Raw genomic sequence first — 21,402 nt, forward strand, 5'->3', positions numbered from 1 at the left:
AACTGTTCTTCTTGTTTTGTGTAAACTTGTTCACGGTCCTTCTGAATGTCATCTGCTTCAATACTCCAGAACTGTTGAACAAGTTCGTCAAGTCCGGTTTCATCTGTTCTGTTTCTTGACACATGGAAAACAAATTTCTTCTTCTGCTGACTTGCGGGCTGCTGAGTGGTTGCTGAGATACGGTTCTCATATTCACCGGCGAGGGTCCAACCAAGTTTAGTTTTCACACCAAACGGTTGATTTTGATTGCCAGGTATAACATGTGTAGGGTAGGTGAATGCGAATGCATTAACACCGAGGAGGGCGCCGATTTTGCCATCGGCAATATTTGGGAAATGTATGTGGCGCAAACTGTTGAAGGCATCACAAATTTGATTAAGTTCAAAAATTTTTGCAGCTGCGACGTTCAGGGACGGGGTGCTGAACGTTCGAGAGATTTCGAACGATATTTCAGTTGACTTATATGGAGTTATTGTGACTGGCTCAACATTTTTTGAGAGACATGCTGTTCTCTGTATTGAGAAATTGTAGTGGTACTGACTGTTGAGTTTCACGGGGAAGCTCAAGAAATTCAGCTATGGCGTCCAATACAAAGCTGAATTGGCTACCGGGATCTATGAGGGCGTAGGTATCGAATGCTTTATCCCCCTTGAGGAATGAAACCGGAATAAGTTGCAATTGCTCATACCAATTTTTTGGTGTTTCTGAGCACTGGTTAATGCTGAACGTTTGGTTAATTGCATTGCCGTTTAAATTACGTCGTTGCACGTTTTGATGGCTTTGGTCGTTGAAAGTTTGGCCATAACGGCTGTTGGAGGCTTTGTTTCGTTTGACTTTTCTGTTGAGAAGATGTATGTGGATTTTGACTTGAATCGTTACTACTAGAAGCTGTTGGATTGCAACCAGAAACAACTTCAGTAGAAAAGGCTGCTGTAGGGCGTTTGATTTGCTTGGCAGGATCATGAAGAGTTGTGTGGTGGAATCCACTGCAAACCTGACATCGTTTTTGCGATGGGCACGATTGTTTGTGGTGTTTGTTGCTCAAGCAGTTTGTACACAAATTGCTTTGGCTGACGAGGTTGTATCGATCACCTGGTGAGCACAACTGATACTCAGGGCAAGTGGCAATGCTGTGTTCTTGTTTGCACTTCTCACAAGATCGTTTTGTGTTAAAAGTTTTATTCGGAACGTTTTGTGAAGTTGACGGTTGTTTTTGCTGAGTCGCAAAGTTCCAATGTTTTCTACTGTTTTCCGCTGATGCGTTGTTGACTGACAATGGGAGGTTGCTTTTGTATGGCTTGGTTTGTAGGTTGTTCGAGTTGACAAACTTTTAGGCTTGATAACTGATGGTTCTTTGATTGCTTTCTCGACTCACTTTGTCGTAGATTTGAGCTTGGAGCTCTAACCATTGTTGAAAATCGACGAGAGTCAGGTCTGAGCTGAGCTCGGTAAGACAATGTTCAGTCCATTTCAGAACCAAATGATGTGGTGTTTTCTCTGGCTTTCTTAATGAGTGTTGTAGACTGGAGGTCTGCTGTAAAGCCAAGGTATTGGAAGGCTTGCACAAGTCTTTTCAAAAATGAGGAAAAGGCAATGAAGCTTTGCTTGTTTTGGAAGTTTTTTGGCCAGTTTTCGAGCTGTTTATTGAACGCATTAACAACTATAGTACGATCACCGAAATGTTGGATTAGTTCATTCAGTGCTGTCTGATAATAAGATGGATCGCAGGAGTAAGCATGAATCAAGTCCTTTGCTTTCCCACTTACAGAATTCTGCAAGTAGGTTATACGATGCGTGTCTGTAATGGAAGTGTTGTTGTGAATCATTGTGTTGAAGTTATTGATCCACTCGTGAAAGTGGATAGGGTTACCATTGAAATTCTGAAGTTTCAGAGGTGGCAATTTGATTGAATGTTTGAAATCATATATTTCCTCTTTCCTGTGTTACATTAGTGTTCGAGTGTACTGAGCTAATATGTTGATTGACAGTGGGTAGTAAATTCTGGTTGATTAAAGGCTGGCTGAACTGATTTGTCCAACAGGATTTAGCTGTTGATTAATGCACATTGGGCCATGGATCGTGGAATTACTGGGGCTTAAAGGTTCGATTGAAGTTGAGAGCCAGGAATAAACTGGTTGTTGCACAACTGACTGGGCTGTGCCATAATTTGATTAATTGAAAAGCCTGTGCTGACGAGGCCGTGTTGACTGTTCACAGGTTGTGGAAATTGCAGAGGAGCTGCAATTACGTTTGATTCTGAAGCTACCTGGTTTGGCTGAAAATTAGGAGCTGCAGGATTTAAGACGGTATTTTGATGCGATTGTTCCATGAGTTGCATGGTAATTGGTAGGACACTTGTGGAGTGTACCTCAGTTATAGGATTAATACATTGATTGGATTGTAGGCAATCGTTTTCTAAGACTATTTTATCAGTTTTACTTGAAAGATGTGAGGTTCTGTTTGCCACTGTGGGTAAGCAGGGGAGTTTTTTGCCGATCACTGTTCAAAAGTTGACTATCGGGGTATCCATTTGTTCCTATGTGAACTTTAGAAGGTCCAAAATTCTGTTGCAGATTGGGAAAATTATGATATTGAGAATTTCTGTTGGCAAATGAATCCTTATTGTTTCTTTGCTTTGGCAAGTTTAAATTAAAGGTTTCCTCCAATGCCCAGTTTTGGGCAAATAGACCATCTGCATGTAATTGGATAGTTGGATCAGCCAAATTGAAGGGGTTTGAAAGTGAGTGATTGCTTGAAAGGTTCAAATTTTGGATTGGAGGCAAAAGGTTCTGCGACGTGTTAAAGTTGTCACTCAAGTTGATTTGAGCTGTTTCAATTTCGTTGACCTGTCTATTTACCAAAGTGGAGGCAATTTCGAGTTTCCCTAATCTTGTTGGAGATGTGAATTCCTGGCTGGTATCTTTGTCAAAGTAGGGAAAAGGATTGGGAGCATTTATTTGATTTTCAAAGTTATTTTTCGATTTTAGAAGACTTTCATGAACTTCCTTTTTAGGAGTTCTTTGGTGGGCTTCAAGCACATGTTGAATTTGAAGTCCTGGTTCATTAGATGTTTGTAGAAACAACTATGGTTGTCTTGGCCGTGGTGGTATTGGGGGCGGCTGATTGATGGTGTTACTGCTGGTCTGCTTTTCTTCTATATCGCGCTAATGCTGGATTCGTTCCCTGTTGTCACTGGGCGCAGGTGTTGATTGCTGAGACAAGTTTCTTCTGCTGGAGATCATGCTGACATCATCTCTAATGCGACTGGAAGACTGACTGAGCTGGCCATCATCGTCCAAGAGATCGACTTGCAGTTCCAATTCATTGAGTCGAGTTATTAATGTCGTTTGCCTATTCAATATTGATGATGCAGTGCTTTGATGTGGCTGCTGTCTCATCACTTCCTCTGAGAGTCTCTTGAGATCCGCTTCCTGGCCTTTGATCTTGTTGATCATCAAAGACAATGATCGGAAACTCCTTTTCTGCACCACAGTTTTCTCAAGGAGATCGAGCAGTTTCTTCATTGACATTTCTGTCGCTTTGAACATATTGCTGGCAAACTGACATTCAGCGCTGTTCTGCTTCGACATCTTGGTGGCTGTTGCTTTGTTGAAGCTGACTGTTGATGCTGTTGGTGAAGCAGCTCGTTACTGAAGGTAACGACGCAAATTTTTGATTTGAAAAAAGGTTGTCAAAGGTTTGAATGCTAATGATCCTAGTTTTTTCTTGTTCAGAAGACCAGCGACGCAACTTTTCTCAAAAGTGATGTCCTAGGATGTGTTTTGTGTGCTAAATCTACTTTTTCGCACTAAAAAAAACCTAAAAGCTTTTCCGAACGTTCGCGCGTTCTAACCGTTTTTCGTTCAACAGACCTAAATAATTGCTTGTTTTTTGTTGAATTAACACAAGTTTCGCTTAAATAGCTGGCGTTAACTGTTTGAACTAGTGTGTGTGGCTACTGTGGTTTACAGGAAAACTGTGCCTGGCTACAATTATGCAGTTGAACCAATATTAGACCAGAACTCAAATAATTGTTACATTAAACTCCTTTTTCTTGAAAACTTCAATAAACTCGTCTGCTTCTCTCAAAGACGAATAAATTACCAAGCTTATAAAGCTACCCAAGAAACTTTCCTTAGCTCCCTATCCCTAACCGAGCACTTTGATTAAAAAATACCTCTCACAGTTTTTTGCGAATTTATAACTTTGAAACCTGTTCTTTTTCTAGGAGTTTATTGTTGTTGTGACGACTAAAGATAAGAAATTTGTAAAAATACGATACGTTTAGGCAACAAGAGTTACAGAGGGGCTACTGAATGCTAGAAAATTGCAGAGACCAGTCATATTGTGGAGATCTTTGGAACTCTTTGGTGTATTGACTTTTTTCGGGTTTTGCAAAAACTTTTTCGTTTTCTTTAAAACTGTGTGACTTTATCTGTTGTTTTTCACTCTTTCTTCGTTATCTTTAATATGCATTGACTCTACTAAACTTTCAAAGCTCTCTCCGACAGATATCGTCTGAGATCTGCCTTTCAAAATAACTGAGAGTAGGAAAAAAATATCAAATTTTCTGGTGACTACTGGAACCAATTTTCTTCGAAAACTCCTCTTCTGCTAATGGTAACGTCTGAAACCAATAGGGATCAAGGGACTTCGCAGGCGGCAACGGCTGAGACCTAGGACTTCTGCAAAAAAATCAAGTTTGGACGTCTTATCCAAAAAAAAATTAAAATGGTATTTATTTTCAGCAAATGAAAGTTTTGATATTTGGTGTGGCACCTAAGGACTTTCTATTTACTTCCCTATACAGTTGAAACTATCAAACTGACAGACAATGACTTGTTTTAGGGGTTTGTTTAGTGGTTTATTTGGGAATTCAAATGAATATGTCAGAAAACTAACTTGTGTTTTTGAATTTTCTGAATTCAAAAAATTTTTTCTGACATTTCTCATTTATGTGATACTGATTGGATAAATCTATGGAAATGGCTTTCTGTTTGACTGCAAACTATTTCAAGAGAGTGTTTTATTGGTTTATTCCGCAATTGAAACGGATATGGATTGAGAAAACTAAATTGTGTTTTTTGAATTTTCTGAATTCTTAAAATTTTTTCTGACATTTTTTTTTGATATGATGCTGATGTGATATATCGATCAAAGTGGCTTTTTGTTTGATCGAAATGCAATTCAGAAAGAGTGGTTTAATAGTTGTTTCCGCAATTCAAACGGATATGTAGTCAGAAAACTAAATGGTGTTTTTTGAATTTTCTGAATTCAAAAAATTTTCTGACATTTCTTATTGATATTATGCTGGTGTGATATATCGATCAAAGTGGCTTTTTGTTTGATCGAAAACCAATTCAGAAGAGTGGTTTATTAGTTTTTTCCGCAATTCAAGCGGATATGTAATCAGAAAACTAAATTGTGTTTTTTGAATTTTCTGAATTCAAAAAATTTTCTCCATTTCTTATTTTTATGTTACTGATTGGATATATCGATGCAAATAGCTTTCTGTTTGATTACAAACCAATTCAAAAGAGTGGTTTAATAGTTTTTTCCGCAATTGAAACGGAGATGTAGTCAGAAAACTAATTTGTGTTTTTTGAATTTTCTGATTTAAGGAACATTTCTCTGATTTTTGTGTTTTTTTTCGCAGATTTTTCTTTAAAAATAAGAAAATTGCCTATACTCGCTTTGAAAATAATGCAACTAGTCAAGGTTTTTGAATCGAGTTGTTATAGTAACAAATAAGGTTTTTGGGGGACAAATATCAATTTTTTGGAGGCTTTTTGTCTAAAAAAAAGTAGAGATTTTGGACATCAGAGGTAACGTCTGAGACCTCGGGCGGACTTCTGCTGGTGACGTCTGAAACCAGTAAAAAAAACTAGATCCTCTCGTCGGGGTGACGTTTGTAACCCAAACTTGGCTTCGTCGCTGAAAAAATTGCTTGTCTTTTTTTGTGTCTTTTCTGTTTCTTTTCTTTGTCTTTTCTTTGTCTTGACCGGCTGCCAGCTTTCGGGTTCCGTTTACTGTGCTCGGCACTTGATGGTTGCACTGACCGCTGATGATCTCTTCAGTGCGTCGCACAAGTTGTGGAACAAAGAAACTATTTGCCGATAACAGGGGAAACTTTTGTCCTCAAAATTGTTTTGGGGAAATAAGGTTTTGTTCTTTGAACGAGGAGTAAACCATAAAATGTAAGAGAATGTAGATAAGCATTCAATTACATTGTTCTAGACAGTTTGTTAAGTTTTTTAAATCAGTTTTAAGTTGCTGGAACAACCAACTCGTTTTGGTTGCGATAAGCACAAAAGTCAATGTTGATCGAAAACCAATTCAGAAGAGTGGTTTATTAGTTTTTTCCGCAATTCAAACGGATATGTAGTCAGAAAACTAAATTGTGTTTTTTGAATTTTCTGAATTCAAAAAATTTTTTCTGACATTTCTCATTGATATGATACCGATGTGATATATCGATCAAAGTGGCTTTTTGTTTAATCGAAAATCAATTCAGAAGAGTGATTTAATAGTTTTTGGAGGCTTTTTGTCGAAAAAAAGTAGAGATTTTGGATGGCTCTAACCGGGGAACAGGACATCAGAGGTAACGTCTGAGACCTCGGGCGGACTTCTGCTGGTGACGTCTGAAACCAGTAAAAAAACTAGATCCTCTCGTCGGGGTGACGTTTGTAACCCAAACTTGGCTTCGTCGCTGAAAAAATTGCTTGTCTTTTTTTGTGTCTTTTCTGTGTCTTTTCTTTGTCTTGACCGGCTGCCAGCTTTCGGGTTCCGTTTACTGTGCTCGGCACTTGATGGTTGCACTGAACGCTGATGATCTCTTCAGTGCGTCGCACAAGTTGTGGAACAAAGAAACTATTTGCCGATAACAGGGGAAACTTTTGTCCTCAAAATTGTTTTGGGGAAAGAAGGTTTTGTTCTTTGAACGAGGAGTAAACCATAAAATGTAAGAGAATGTAGATAAGCGTTCAATTACATTGTTCTAGACAGTTTGTTAAGTTTTTTATATCAGTTTTTCAACTCGTTTTGGTTGCGATAAGGACAAAAGTCAATGTTTTTTCAAGTTTCACTTCTGACTTGATTGTTGCACGACACAGTGCGGTAGCTTTCCTGTTAAGGCACTAGAGGAAATGCAGTTTTAAGAAGCGCTTAACTTATCAAACAGAATTAATTGAGGGAAAGATTCCCTAGTTACGGATGCGGCTAGTGTTAATTTTGTCAACGTCTACGTTTGGTGTACCGAGTTTGATGTCATTGACTGCTTCAGTTCTTGGTTAAAAGGTTGTTAAAAAGCCTTTGCGGAATGAATTTTAAGAAGCTTTTTTAATTTATCGCTGAATGTTTGTTACATAGCTTTTTGAGCGGCGGCAATATTTTTTTACAACTTATGACTCTATCTGTTCCTATCTATGTTTATACGGCACACAAGTCTATTTCTCTGCTATTACGGCAATCTGCCGTCATTATTGCACAGTTTTGTGCATTATTTCAGGAAATAGTCCGAATTTCTGTTCTATGTACGTTTCTTCAAATTTTCTTTTATTTGGCTTCATGGGTTCGGTTTGATTAATAGCCGCCCTCATCTTCTCAGCCGGCTATTATAGCGCTCCTTTTTTTTTACTTCGTCGAATAAAAAAATGTATCGCTTTACCTCATTTTTCCGCTTTTTCAACATTTTGCGTGATATCTTTTTGACTTCTCTAGGCTAATTTCTCTCTTCTCATTCTGCTAAAAGTGATTTTGAACATCAGTTGCTCAGCAAAGCAATTCAAAATGAACAGAGTCAGTATAAAAATTGAAGTCAGAAGTAGAAACGGGATAAACCCATAAAGCCCAATTTTAGATGCCCGCTATTTGAACGTCGTTCCTATAGGTCTTAGTTACCATCTCTAATGCTTATTGGTATTGATAGTAGCCCCTGTAGCCTCTCTCTAAGAAACAGAAGCACGTTATGTTCAACTACGAAATGCCATCAACAAAAATCTTCTTGAATCAACAGCGGCTATTTTCCGGCAATCTGCCGGGTATATTTTTAATTGTCTTCAGTGGCTGTATTTTTGGGATGTTGACACTTCGAGTCGTTTCCAAAATGCTTTCGGTTGTATTTTTTTCAAGATCTGTTCTTCTATTTTCATGTTTTTTGAAGTCAAAATAATTTTATGATTTTGGTTGAGCCGAGACATGAAATAAAATTTATATGATTTTTGTTGAGCAGAGACAGGAAGTAGAGTTTGCATTTTAAAGTAGAGTGAGGAAAGGGTTTTTGTCAAAACCTTGCTTTCTCGCCAGTCATTCTTTGTTAACATGTGGCAATTTGATTTTAAATTTTATAAAAAATTTTGGATCGATTTTATCTAAATGGTTTCCTCAACTTTTTGTAGGTATTGTTTTTTGTTCGAGGGAGATTAAAGTTCTTCGAATTGTTGGTTAGTGACTTCTTCTGATATGTTTCTTACTTCGTTGAATTAAAATTTGTTTCTCAATATCTTAATTAACAGGTTTGTCGTTTCGTTCTAAATCCTTCTGGCTTCTCTAGTTATTTTTACTCTTCTTTCATTATGCTTAAAAATTTTTAATTGGTAGTTGCTTTAGAAATTATTTCCAATCTACAGAGTTAGTTTAGAAAAATTAAATGAGAAATAGAAATTGAATGAACCCGGAAAGCTCAATAATAGATGCCGGCCACATGAACTTTGTTCTTATAAGTCTTAGTTATCATCTCTAATGCCTTTGGTATTGATACTGGTCCCTATATCCCCTGTTTAAGAAGCAAAAGTATCCAACTACGAAATAGCATCAAATGAATTTGAATTTAAATACTTCTAATAAAATAATTTCTTTTTGAATCCCAATCGGGGTTATGGGAACCAATGGTGGCTATTTTCCGACAATCTATCAGCTTTTTTGCGTGAGCCGCTTTGATTCACACAGGTGAGAAAGACCGAACAATAGTTTTTGGCGTCAAGGGTGGGGAGTAACTAAATGCTTCCTAAATACTTGGATTTGATTAGCTTAGCCGTTTATAGATGATATTTTCGAGTTGATTTCGGAAACTTTGGCTAGAATTATTTGACAAAGTGTTAGCAGTTTGTGCTTTTTTCGTGGAAAATTAATTGGCCAATTTCAATTTTTGTTTAAAGGAAAGGGAAAATCTGCTTTTTTGTAACTATCCATCAGGTTTTTTAGGAAGTGTCGCGTAGAATAATTTTAATTTTGCTCAATATTATTGTTCAGTTGCTCTGGAACAATGATTGAAGTAATTATTATAACCGTGTAAGTCTAATACAAATGTTCCGTTTGGCCGCTTTTGTTTTTTCCAGCGACTCTTCATGTCCTGACTCTTTCTGTTCCTATTTGTTTTTATACGCATTCAAGTCTATTTCTCTGCTATTACGGCAATCTTTTGTCCATATTGCAATTTTTTTGTGCATTAATTTTTTAAGAAACAATAGTCCGAATTTTTTTCTGTTTAGGTTTCTTTTTAGCTATTTTTTTCACTTATTTGGCTTCAGATTGATTTTAATTGTCATCAATGGCTTTATATTTGGGATGTTGACACTTCGAGTTGCTTGCAAAATGCTTTCGGCTATATTTTTTTCAAGATATGTTCTATTTTCATGTATTTTGAAGTCAAAATAAATTTATTATTTTGGTTGAGCAGAGGCAAGAAGTGGAGTTCGCCTTTTAAAGAAGAGAGAGTAAATGGTTTTTCAAAACTTTGTTTTTTCGACAGTCATTTTTTGCTAACTTGTGGCAATTTGATTTTGAGCGATTTTTTCTAAGTGCTTTCCTCAATCTCTCTAGGTATTGTTATTTGTATGGGCGATTAAACTTCTTCGAATTGTTGGTCAGTGACTTCTTCTGATATGTTTCTTACTTCATCGAACTGAAATTTGTTTCTCAATCTCTTAATTAACAGGTTTGTCGTTTCGTTCTAAATCCCTCTGACTTCTCTAGTGATTTTTACTCTTCTTTCATTATGCTTAAAAGTTTTTAATCGGTAGTTGCTTTAGAAATTATTCCCAATCTACAGAGTTAGTTTAGAAAAATAAAATGAGAAATAGAAATTGAATGAACCCGGAAAGCTCAATAATAGATGCCGGCCACATGAACTTTGTTCTTATAAGTCTTAGTTATCATCTCTAATGCCTTTGGTATTGATACTGGTCCCTATATCCCCTCTTTAAGAAGCAAAAGTATCCAACTACGAAATAGCATCAAATGAATTTGAATTTAAATACTTCTAATAAAATAATTTCTCTTTGAATCCCAATCGGGGTTATGGGAACCAATGGTGGCTATTTTCCGACAATCTATAAGCTTTTTTGCATGAGCCGCTTTGATTCACACAGGTGAGAAAGACCGAACAATAGTTTTTGGCGTCAAGGGTGGGGAGTAACTAAATGCTTCCTAGATACTTGGATTTGATTAGCTTAGCCGTTTATAGATGATATTTTCGAGTTGATTTCGGAAACTTTGGTTAGAATTATTTATGACCAAGTGTTAGCAGTTTGAGCTTTTTTCGTGGAAAATTAATTGGCCAATTTTAATTTTTTTAAAGGAAAGGGAAAATCTGCTTTTTTGTAACTATCCATCAGGTTTTTAGGAAGTGTCGCGTAGAATAATTTTACTTTTGCTCAATATTATTGTTCAGTTGCTCTGGAACAATGATTGAAGTAATTATTATAACCGTGTAAGTCTAATACAAATGTTCCGTTTGACCGCTTTTGTTTTTTCCAGCGACTCTTCATGTCCTGACTCTTTCTGTTCCTATTTGTTTTTATACGCATACAAGTCTATTTCTCTGCTATTACGGCAATCTTTTGTCCATATTGCAATTTTTTTGTGCATTAATTTTTTAAGAAACAATAGTCCGAATTTTTTTCTGTTTAGGTTTCTTTTTAGCTATTTTTTTCACTTATTTGGCTTCAGATTGATTTTAATTGTCATCAATGGCTTTATATTTGGGATTTTGACACTTCGAGTTGCTTGCAAAATGCTTTCGGCTATATTTTTTTCAAGATATGTTCTATTTTCATGTATTTTGAAGTCAAAATAAATTTATTATTTTGGTTGAGCAGAGGCAAGAAGTGGAGTTCGCATTTTAAAGTAGAGTGAGTAAATGGTTTTTCAAAACTTTGTTTTCTCGACAGTCATTTTTGTTAATCGGTAGTTGCTTTACAAATTATTCCGGATCTACAGTGTTAGTTTAGAAAAATAAAATGAGAAATAGAAATTGAATGAACCCGGAAAGCCCAATAATAGATGCCCGCTACATGAACTTTGTTCTTCTAAGTCTTAGTTATCATCTCTGATGCCTTTTGGTATTGATACTGGACCCTATATCCTCTCCTTAAGAAGCAAAAATATCCAACTACGAAATAGCATCAAATGAATTTGCACTTTAAAATGCTTCTAATAAAATAATTTCTATTTGAATCCCAATCGAGGTTATGGGAACCCATGGTGGCTTTTTTCCGACAATCTATCAGTTGTTTTTTGCATGAGCCGCTTTGATTCACACAGGTGAGAAAGACCGAACAATAGTTTTTAGCATCAAGCGTGGGAGTAACTAAATGCGTACTAGATACTTGGATTTGATTAGCTTAGTCGTTTTTAGATGATATTTTTGAGTTGATTTCGGAAACTTTTGTTAGAATTATAAATGACGAAGCGTCGGCAGTTTTTGCTTTTTTCTCGTGGAAAATTAAATTAATTGACCAATTATTTTTCATTTTGTCAATGTTATTGTTCAGTTTCTCTGGAACAATGTTTGAAGCAATTATTTTAATCTTGTAAGTCTAATACAAATGTTCCGCTTGACCGCTTTTAATTTTTCCAGTGACTGTTCATGTCCCGAGCTTTGAGTTCTGTGTGACATGAATTGTTATCATTCACAATTTTAAGAAGCTAAAGGAAGTAATTGGAAGCAATTGACTAAAGTTTAGATCGACAAAGTTTAATTTAACGCCATTTGAAGGCCCTTAGATACCGTATCCGAATGGCTATGAAAAGCTATGAAGAGGGGAAATAGTTTTACATTCTACAATTAAATCATCACGTTGAAAGATACAGACTTGTATTGGTGCTTTTTAAAAATCTGTTCACACATTGTCATAATTGTTGAAGTCAAATTGATGTGATGATTTCGGTCACGTCTAAACAGGAAGTGGAGCGAAAAAGAAAGTAGTTTTGCGACGTGAAATTTTTGTTCTGGTTGATTTTGGTTAACATGCGGCATTTTGAATTCGAGTTTTGCTTTTTTTAATCAATTTTTTCGAAGCGGTTATTCCCAATCCATTTATTAATAGCGGCCCTCATCTTCTCAGCCGGCTATTATAGCGCTCCTATTTTTTACAATTCAAAGAATTTGAATTGTATTGGGGCGCTGTGTTTTTTTTAAGATGTGTTCACACATTTTTCAATGACTTTGATCTTTCAAAACGGGATAAAGAGGTAAAGCCCAGCGGGCATTAAGTTTCATTAGAGGCCCAAAGTCGGCTTTAGTCCATTGCTTGTTATGACCATTTTATGAATTATGTTTTAGTACTACAAGCACAATTTTTTGCAATTTTTTTAGGTTTTTTGAAAATTTTTGTCATTTTTTGAGGTTTTTTAGCCCTAGGTGTCAAGAAACCTCCTCTTCTACTTTCTGCCATCATGAATATTAGCATTTTTTGACAAAACTTGCAAATTCTTTCATATTTTTTTGACATTGTCATTATTCGAGTTGTGAGTCCCAGGGGCCCGAAAACCTCATTAGGGGTTGGATAATAAGTTACTAAAAAATTTTTAGTTTCCATGGGATAGGTTTAAACTTTTGAATATCACAAATTTTATCAATTTTTTTTGACAAAATTCGCATTTTTTCGTTTTTGAAAATTTTCATCAGTTTTTCGGTTTTTCCAGCTTAAGGGACCAGGTAATCTCCTTTGAGGTTTGTTAATAGGACACTGCATAGTGTTTAGTAACAATGGAATGGTTTTTAACATTTTAATGTCTCGAATTTTAGCCTTTTTTGGATAAAATCTGCAATTTTTTAAGATTTCCTAAAGTTTTTGTCAGTTTTTGATATTCGTCAATTCTCAAATTCAAGAAAACCTATTCAACGTTCTGATAAAAACTTACTGCATGGTTTTTAGTTTCAAGGGATTTGTTTTCAACAATTTAACCTTGAGAAGTTTTTTGACCAATCCATTTATTAATAGCGGCCCTCATCTTCTGAGCCGGCTATTATTGCGCTCCTATTTTTTACAATTCAAAGAATTTGAATTGTATTGGGGCGCTGTGTTTTTTTAAAGATGTGTTCACACATTTTTCAATGACTTTGATCATTCAAAACGGGATAAAGAGGTAAAGCCCAGCGGGCATTAAATTTCATTAGAGGCCCAAAGTCGGCTTTAGTCCATTGCTTGTTATGACCATTTTATGAATTATGTTTTAGTACTACAAGCACAAATTTTTGCAATTTTTTTAGGTTTTTTGAAAATTTTTGTCATTTTTTGAGGTTTTTTAGCCCTAGGTGTCAAGAAACCTCCTCTAGGGTTTGATATGGGGCTTGATGATATATTACTGCATAGTTTCTATTGATAATTGAACGGTTTTCTACTTTCTGCCATCATGAATATTAGCATTTTTTGACAAAACTTGCAAATTCTTTCATATTTTTTTGACATTGTCATTATTCGAGTTGTGAGTCCCAGGGGCCCGAAAACCTCATTAGGGGTTGGATAATAAGTTACTAAAAAATTTTTAGTTTCCATGGGATAGGTTTAAACTTTTGAATATCACAAATTTTATCAATTTTTTTTGACAAAATTCGCATTTTTTCGTTTTTGAAAATTTTCATCAGTTTTTCGGTTTTTCCAGCTTAAGGGACCAGGTAATCTCCTTTGAGGTTTGTTAATAGGACACTGCATAGTGTTTAGTAACAATGGAATGGTTTTTAACATTTTAATGTCTCGAATTTTAGCCTTTTTTGGATAAAATCTGCAATTTTTTAAGATTTCCTAAAGTTTTTGTCAGTTTTTGATATTCGTCAATTCTCAAATTCAAGAAAACCTATTCCACGTTCTGATAAAAACTTACTGCATGGTTTTTAGTTTCAAGGGATTTGTTTTCAACAATTTAACCTTGAGAAGTATTTTGACCAATCCATTTATTAATAGCGGCCCTCATCTTCTCAGCCGGCTATTATTGCGCTCCTATTTTTTACAATTCAAAGAATTTGAATTGTATTGGGGCGCTGTGTTTTTTTTAAGATGTGTTCACACATTTTTCAATGACTTTGATCTTTCAAAACGGGATAAAGAGGTAAAGCCCAGCGGGCATTAAGTTTCATTAGAGGCCCAAAGTCGGCTTTAGTCCATTGCTTGTTATGACCATTTTATGAATTATGTTTTAGTACTACAAGCACAAATTTTTGCAATTTTTTTAGGTTTTTTGAAAATTTTTGTCATTTTTTGAGGTTTTTTAGCCCTAGGTGTCAAGAAACCTCCTCTAGGGTTTGATATGGGGCTTGATGATATATTACTGCATAGTTTCTATTGATAATGGAACGGTTTTCTACGTTCTGCCATCATGAATATTAGCATTTTTTGACAAAACTTGCAAATTCTTTCATATTTTTATGACATTGTCATTATTCGAGTTGTTTGAGTCCCAGGGGCCCGAAAACCTCATTAGGGGTTAGATAATAAGTTACTAAAAAATTTTTAGTTTCTATGGGATAGGTTTAAACTTTTGAATATCACAAATTTTATCAATTTTTTTGACAAAATTCGCATTTTTTCGTTTTTGAAAATTTTCATCAGTTTTTCGGTTTTTCCAGCTTAAGGGACCAGGTAATCTCCTTTGAGGTTTGTTAATAGGACACTGCATAGTGTTCAGTAACAATGGAATGGTTTTTAACATTTTAATGTCTCGAATTTTAGCCTTTTTTGGATAAAATCTGCAATTTTTTAAGATTTCCTAAAGTTTTTGTCAGTTTTTGATATTCGTCAATTCTCAAATTCAAGAAAACCTATTCCACGTTCTGATAAAAACTTACTGCATGGTTTTTAGTTTCAAGGGATTTGTTTTCAACAATTTAACCTTGAGAAGTTTTTTTGACCAATCCATTTATTAATAGCGGCCCTCATCTTCTCAGCCGGCTATTATTGCGCTCCTATTTTTTACAATTCAAAGAATTTGAATTGTATTGGGGCGCTGTGTTTTTTTTAAGATGTGTTCACACTTTTTTCAATGACTTTGATCATTCAAAACGGGATAAAGAGGTAAAGCCCAGCGGGCATTAAATTTCATTAGAGGCCCAAAGTCGGCTTTAGTCCATTGCTTGTTATGACCATTTTATGAATTATGTTTTAGTACTACAAGCACAAATTTTTGCAATTTTTTTAGGTTTTTTGAAAATTTTTGTCATTTTTTGAGGTTTTTTAGCCCTAGGTGTCAAGAAACCTCCTCTAGGGTTTGATATGGGGCTTGATGATATATTACTGCATAGTTTCTATTGATAATGGAACGGTTTTCTACTTTCTGCCATCATGAATATTAGCATTTTTTGACAAAACTTGCAAATTCTTTCATATTTTTTTGACATTGTCATTATTCGAGTTGTTTGAGTCCCAGGGGCCCGAAAACCTCATTAGGGGTTAGATAATAAGTTACTAAAAAATTTTTAGTTTCCATGGGATAGGTTTAAACTTTTGAATATCACAAATTTTATCAATTTTTTTGACAGAATTCGCATTTTTTCGTTTTTGAAAATTTTCATCAGTTTTTCGGTTTTTCCAGCTTAAGGGACCAGGTAATCTCCTTTGAGGTTTGTTAATAGGACACTGCATAGTGTTCAGTAACAATGGAATGGTTTTTAACATTTTAATGTCTCGAATTTTAGCCTTTTTTGGATAAAATCTGCAATTTTTTAAGATTTCCTAAAGTTTTTGTCAGTTTTTGATATTCGTCAATTCTCAAATTCAAGAAAACCTATTCCACGTTCTGATAAAAACTTACTGCATGGTTTTTAGTTTCAAGGGATTTGTTTTCAACAATTTAACCTTGAGAAGTATTTTGACCAATCCATTTATTAATAGCGGCCCTCATCTTCTCAGCCGGCTATTATTGCGCTCCTATTTTTTACAATTCAAAGAATTTGAATTGTATTGGGGCGCTGTGTTTTTTTTAAGATGTGTTCACACATTTTTCAATGACTTTGATCTTTCAAAACGGGATAAAGAGGTAAAGCCCAGCGGGCATTAAGTTTCATTAGAGGCCCAAAGTCGGCTTTAGTCCATTGCTTGTTATGACCATTTTATGAATTATGTTTTAGTACTACAAGCACAAATTTTTGCAATTTTTTTAGGTTTTTTGAAAATTTTTGTCATTTTTTGAGGTTTTTTAGCCCTAGGTGTCAAGAAACCTCCTCTAGGGTTTGATATGGGGCTTGATGATATATTACTGCATAGTTTCTATTGATAATGGAACGGTTTTCTACTTTCTGCCATCATGAATATTAGCATTTTTTGACAAAACTTGCAAATTCTTTCATATTTTTTTGACATTGTCATTATTCGAGTTGTTTGAGTCCCAGGGGCCCGAAAACCTCATTAGGGGTTGGATAATAAGTTACTAAAAAATTTTTAGTTTCCATGGAATTGGTTTAAACTTTTAAATATCACAAATTTTAGCAATTTTTTTGGACAAAATTTGCATTTTTTCGTTTTTGAAAATTTTCATCAGTTTTTCGGTTTTTCCAGCTGAAGGGACCAGGTAATCTCCTTTGAGGTTTGTTAATAGGACACTGCATAGTGTTTAGTAACAATGGAATGGTTTTTAACATTTTAATGTCTCGAATTTTAGCCTTTTTTGGATAAAATCTGCAATTTTTTAAGATTTCCTAAAGTTTTTGTCAGTTTTTGATATTAGTCAATTCTCAAATTCAAGAAAACCTATTCCACGTTCTGATAAAAACTTACTGCATGGTTTTTAGTTTCAAGGGATTTGTTTCCAACAATTTAACCTGGAGAAGTTTTTTGATAGAGTTTGCAATTTTTTTATGTTTTTTAAAACATTTATTAATTGCTCTCAAACGAAGTTTGTAGCAATTATATTAGTCCTGTCGGTCTTTTTTAATGCGATTTTTCGCTTGACCAATTTTTCGTCTGACGCTTTTGACTTTTCGTCCTCAAAAACGGGATAAACAGGTAGCGCCCAGCGGGCATTATGTGCTCTTAGAGCCTTTCAGGTCTGTTTCAGCTCAAACTGTCTTGGAGACTTATGGTGTGAGGGGCGGTTCTTAGAGGTTGACACCCCCCCTTTTTTGACCCCCCACCCCCACTATTGGCTCCCCCCCCCCACCACCGCGCTTTTGCGCCCCCACCCAGTGCTGCCCCCATCACCCCCCGGTGCACCCCCCCCCCCCCCCCCCCCGTGGCTAGCTACTGACCAAGCCAACCGCTCGCCGGTCGTTTGAGAGCAATTCGCCCGACGTTAGTCGGTTATGTTTTTATTTTTTTTCTTGCCTCAGCAGCTGGGTAACCTCATCCAGGGTTTGATAGTATGTTATTAAATAGTTGATAGGGGGCTATTGAATGGCTTTCAACATTTCAATAGATCCAATTTCTCTTTTTTGAAGTTTGAAATTTCTAAAAAATATTTCCTATCGATCTATGGGCCAATGAGTTTTTAAATCTTGGAATTGGGTTATTGAATAGCCTCTAGAGACACAGAAATGATTCTGAAGTTTTTTATATCACGATTTTCAGCAACCTTTGCTTATAATTTGCAGTTGATTTCTTTTCAAATTTTTTGGTCAATTTCGAGTTAATCGATCTTCAAGGGCCAATGAATATTTTTGAGGTCTTGCATATATAATACTGGACCAATTTCAGAAACAAAATTTGTTTTTGAACATATTTTTGAAATAGGTATTTTTAAAGGAAGAAAATTTTGCCTCAGGTTTAAAAGCTTCAAGAGTTTTAGCAATGAGTATGATTTTGTTTAGTTTTGATTCTTTTAGTTTCTCAATTTTTTGATGATTTTTGTGTTGTGGCTGGCATTGTTTAATTGATTGGCTGGTCAGGTAGAGTACGTCTGAGTTTTCCATTCAAATCTGAATTGTATTTCAGGACTTGTCCTGCTATGTTTTTTTTACTTCGTCAAACTTTTTTTTCGCTTTACCCATTTTGCCGCTTTTTCGACATTTTGCGTGAAATCTTTTTGACTTCTCTAGGCTTATTCTGCACTTATGTCATTGTGCTCAAAGTGATTTTAAGCAGCAGCTGCTCAGCAAAGCAATTCAAAATGAAGAGAGTCAGTATAAAAAATCAAAGAAATAGAAACGGGATAAACCCATAAAGCCCATTTTTAGATGCCCGATACTTGAACTTTGTTCTCATAAGTTTTGGTTTCTATCTATAATGCTTATTGGTATTGATACTAGACCCTGAGAGACAGGAGTATGTTCAATTACGAAATGACATCAAAATAAATCGCACTTAAAAATGTTTTTATACAAAAATCAGTTTTTGTTTTTATTTTCTTTTATTTCCGGGAATCTGTCGGGTATGTTTGTCCATTCTGTCTAATCTTTGTTTTAGTCAGTGGAAGTTCTTTGAATTGTGTCAGGACTTGTCCTGCTATGTTTTTTATTTCGTCGGCAAGATTTTTATTACGACCATATGACGTAACAAGCATTTCGAATTTGCCTTTTGTTCATGCGTTCATGCATTTTTAACTGAATTGCGTGCGTGACGTCATTTTTCACTCTTAGTTGTTTTTGTTCATTCTCTTTTTTGTTCACTTGCGTGGTTATGTTTTTGGTCACACGTGACTTACTTCACTCTGAAAAACTTCCTCGCTAAAATTGTCTTTTCTTTACTTTATTTAAAGGAAATAAGGTCTCATCAGTGACACTCTAATTGCAGCAGATTTATGAGCAGCTAACAGAGGCAGCAAGCAAAATTTACAGATTCTTAATCAAAATATAACGTATCAATGAAGTAACGCCTTTAATCAGCCTAAAAAAGATAAAAAAAATTTCTCATCTTTCTTGAGACTACAGATCTACAAAGCTATCGTGGCTATTTTCTGGCAATCTGCGAGCTATGTTTTTATTTTTGTTTCCTCTCGAACGAAGCAATTATTTTAAACGTGAGCGTGTCTTTTTTAATGGAAAATTCTGCTTCGCCACTTTGTCACTCTACTTCGAAATTTTTGTGAAAAAATGCACGCGGGAAAACTAACCTTCTGTCTCACCTGTTTCGACCGGACGAAAATCACTTCTCTTATCATGAAAATGTGTGAACAGATCTAAAAAAGACAGCGCCCCAACACAATTGAAATTTTTTGAAATGTAAAAAAAGTTGCTAATAACGCCAAATGTAGGATGGGATAACAGTGGCTTGATAACCGAGTGCTTAATGCGTCATGCTACCATGCCAGAGGTCGCGGGTGAGAATGCCTAGTCGGAACTTATCACAAATTATCTCGGCTACAGCTCCCTCTTAACTGAATCCCCCGGGAGCAGTTTTTTTCGATTGTTTTAGGTGCGCGTGGGTCTCACGGGATAACTGATTACATAGATACGAGTACTGGTTTGGATACAGGTGCACAAGTTGAAAAGGAGGGAAATATTGCGCAGGAAAAGGATGACAAATACCGGGGAAGTGGAAGTGGACTACTGGTGGCAGATGACAATTATGAGCGGAACAGAGTGAACACTAGACATACGAGTGGATATGAATCAGGTGGATTGGAGTCATCACCGCCTTTGCCTTCCAACTCACAAATTCTTAATCCACCACAGTCACTCGATCAGTCCTCAAGCAACGATCAGAGTGGAGAAAAAGAAGAGGAACAGAAGGTGAGTGGGGTAAGTGGGCGGGAAAGTGGATTTCAGAGATATCAGGAAAATCCGCCGCAAACTTCCACTTCAACACAACAGCAGAACAATCAACAGCCACCGCATTTGTTCTATCAAACTACCTTGGTATAACCATTAATAATACTGTAGAAAGATCAAATTTTATGGCATAATTTCATTATTTAAGTAGCTGCGATATTAATTATCCGCTGATTTGATAATCTCGTTTTTTTGAATTGGCAGTTGTTTCATCCAACTGGTCGGCGTTTTTGAGGTCCTATTTCGACAAAGTTAGGTAATCAAATCAAAAGATCGGAGTAGTGGCAAAAATTATCGCAGCTACTTGTAGGCAATCTTTCTGGTAATTACAAAAAATTTTGAAGCTCTGCAATAAGTTTGTACCAAATCACTCTATGTAAATTTTTATTTTGAAAATTCTGTTTGTAAATTTAAATCTTTCTAAGTGAATAGTCAAATTAATTGTTGTATAAGATGCCTGTTTTGAGTGACTGTAGCTAGCGTTAGTAAACTCGATAATAGTCCAAAGGCTTTCGATGTCAAATTATATTAATTGCCACCATCAGCCTCTGAACGGCATTCAGTCATTAAGCCCTCTAATTTGAAGAGTTTGAAATGTATTGGGAGCGGTGCTTGTTTTACGACTCGAATAGTATTGATGGAACGTCTTTTTTGATCGGTAATTTTGTTGCAGAATATTTGAAACCGGAAATGAAAAGTGTGAAAACAAAATGTTGAGGTCAATTTGCTGAAGAAACCGGAAGAGCAAATAGAAAAGTAGGGCTTTCGGTTGCTGTCGAGAGAGAGCGAGAGAAATAGGCAACGTTTCAAAACGGGATAATTTCCGGACCCCCTGCAAATAACTTTACCACCGAAAAGCTGATTTCTTGTTCTGAAGAGATATTTTTATAAGTTATATAACAGATTTTCATACCTATTTTAAACTTGAGGATTTTGTTAGTTCATGTTATTTGGAATATGGGAATACAACTTTGGGAGACTGGAATTATTCCTGTCGCGGGCATATCTGGGATAAATTGAACTTTTATGAAGTTTTGAAAGTGGGGAGTTGTTTGAACTTTAAAGTTTTGTTTACGGCGGGGGATTTTATGAGGAATTAAATGAAAGCGTAGCTGTCTCTTGGAAACTGAATTTCAAAATAAAAATAATTGAGCATGCGGGGTTTTATGGATTTTAAAATAGTTTGCGTTTGTATGGAAAAGCGGTGCAATCAAGATAAAAGTAAATATATGCCTTCAAATGCTGTCTACAAGTTTAATTTTGGAGAAAATGAATCAGGGCCCTCTCTAGGAATTGAGTGGTTTGTTGATAAAGGTTTGCAATAAAGCCCTTTCTGTCTAGTGGTCCTAGTTAAACGTGAAAAGTCAAATTTAGGACCCTATAGAGACACTATTCCCCTTCTACTCTTGACCCAAAGTTGTCCGCTATGTAATTTTACTAAACCCTAAAGCTTCTGATTCAGGGTTATTCCACCAGAAGTCTGGACA

At 35.7% G+C, this 21,402-nt stretch overlaps 1 protein-coding gene across 3 annotated transcripts in view; it reads left to right on the forward strand.

The window, feature by feature from the left end:
• Nucleotides 1–20,369, forward strand: part of LOC142351237 (uncharacterized) — a 427,767-nt gene extending 407,398 nt beyond the window's left edge. For all 3 annotated transcript variants that reach the window (XM_075403377.1, XM_075403378.1, XM_075403379.1), the window contains one exon: nt 19,560–20,369. In XM_075403377.1, coding sequence (XP_075259492.1) covers nt 19,560–20,008 — 449 coding nt within the window. In that variant the 3' untranslated portion in view covers nt 20,009–20,369. The remainder of the gene's footprint in view (nt 1–19,559) is intronic.
• The last annotated feature ends 1,033 nt before the right edge of the window (nt 20,370–21,402 follow it).

The sequence above is a fragment of the Convolutriloba macropyga genome, chromosome 12 (assembly GCF_964194025.1).
Source record: "Convolutriloba macropyga chromosome 12, txConMacr16.3, whole genome shotgun sequence".
Classification (NCBI taxonomy): Eukaryota; Metazoa; Xenacoelomorpha; order Acoela; family Convolutidae; genus Convolutriloba; species Convolutriloba macropyga.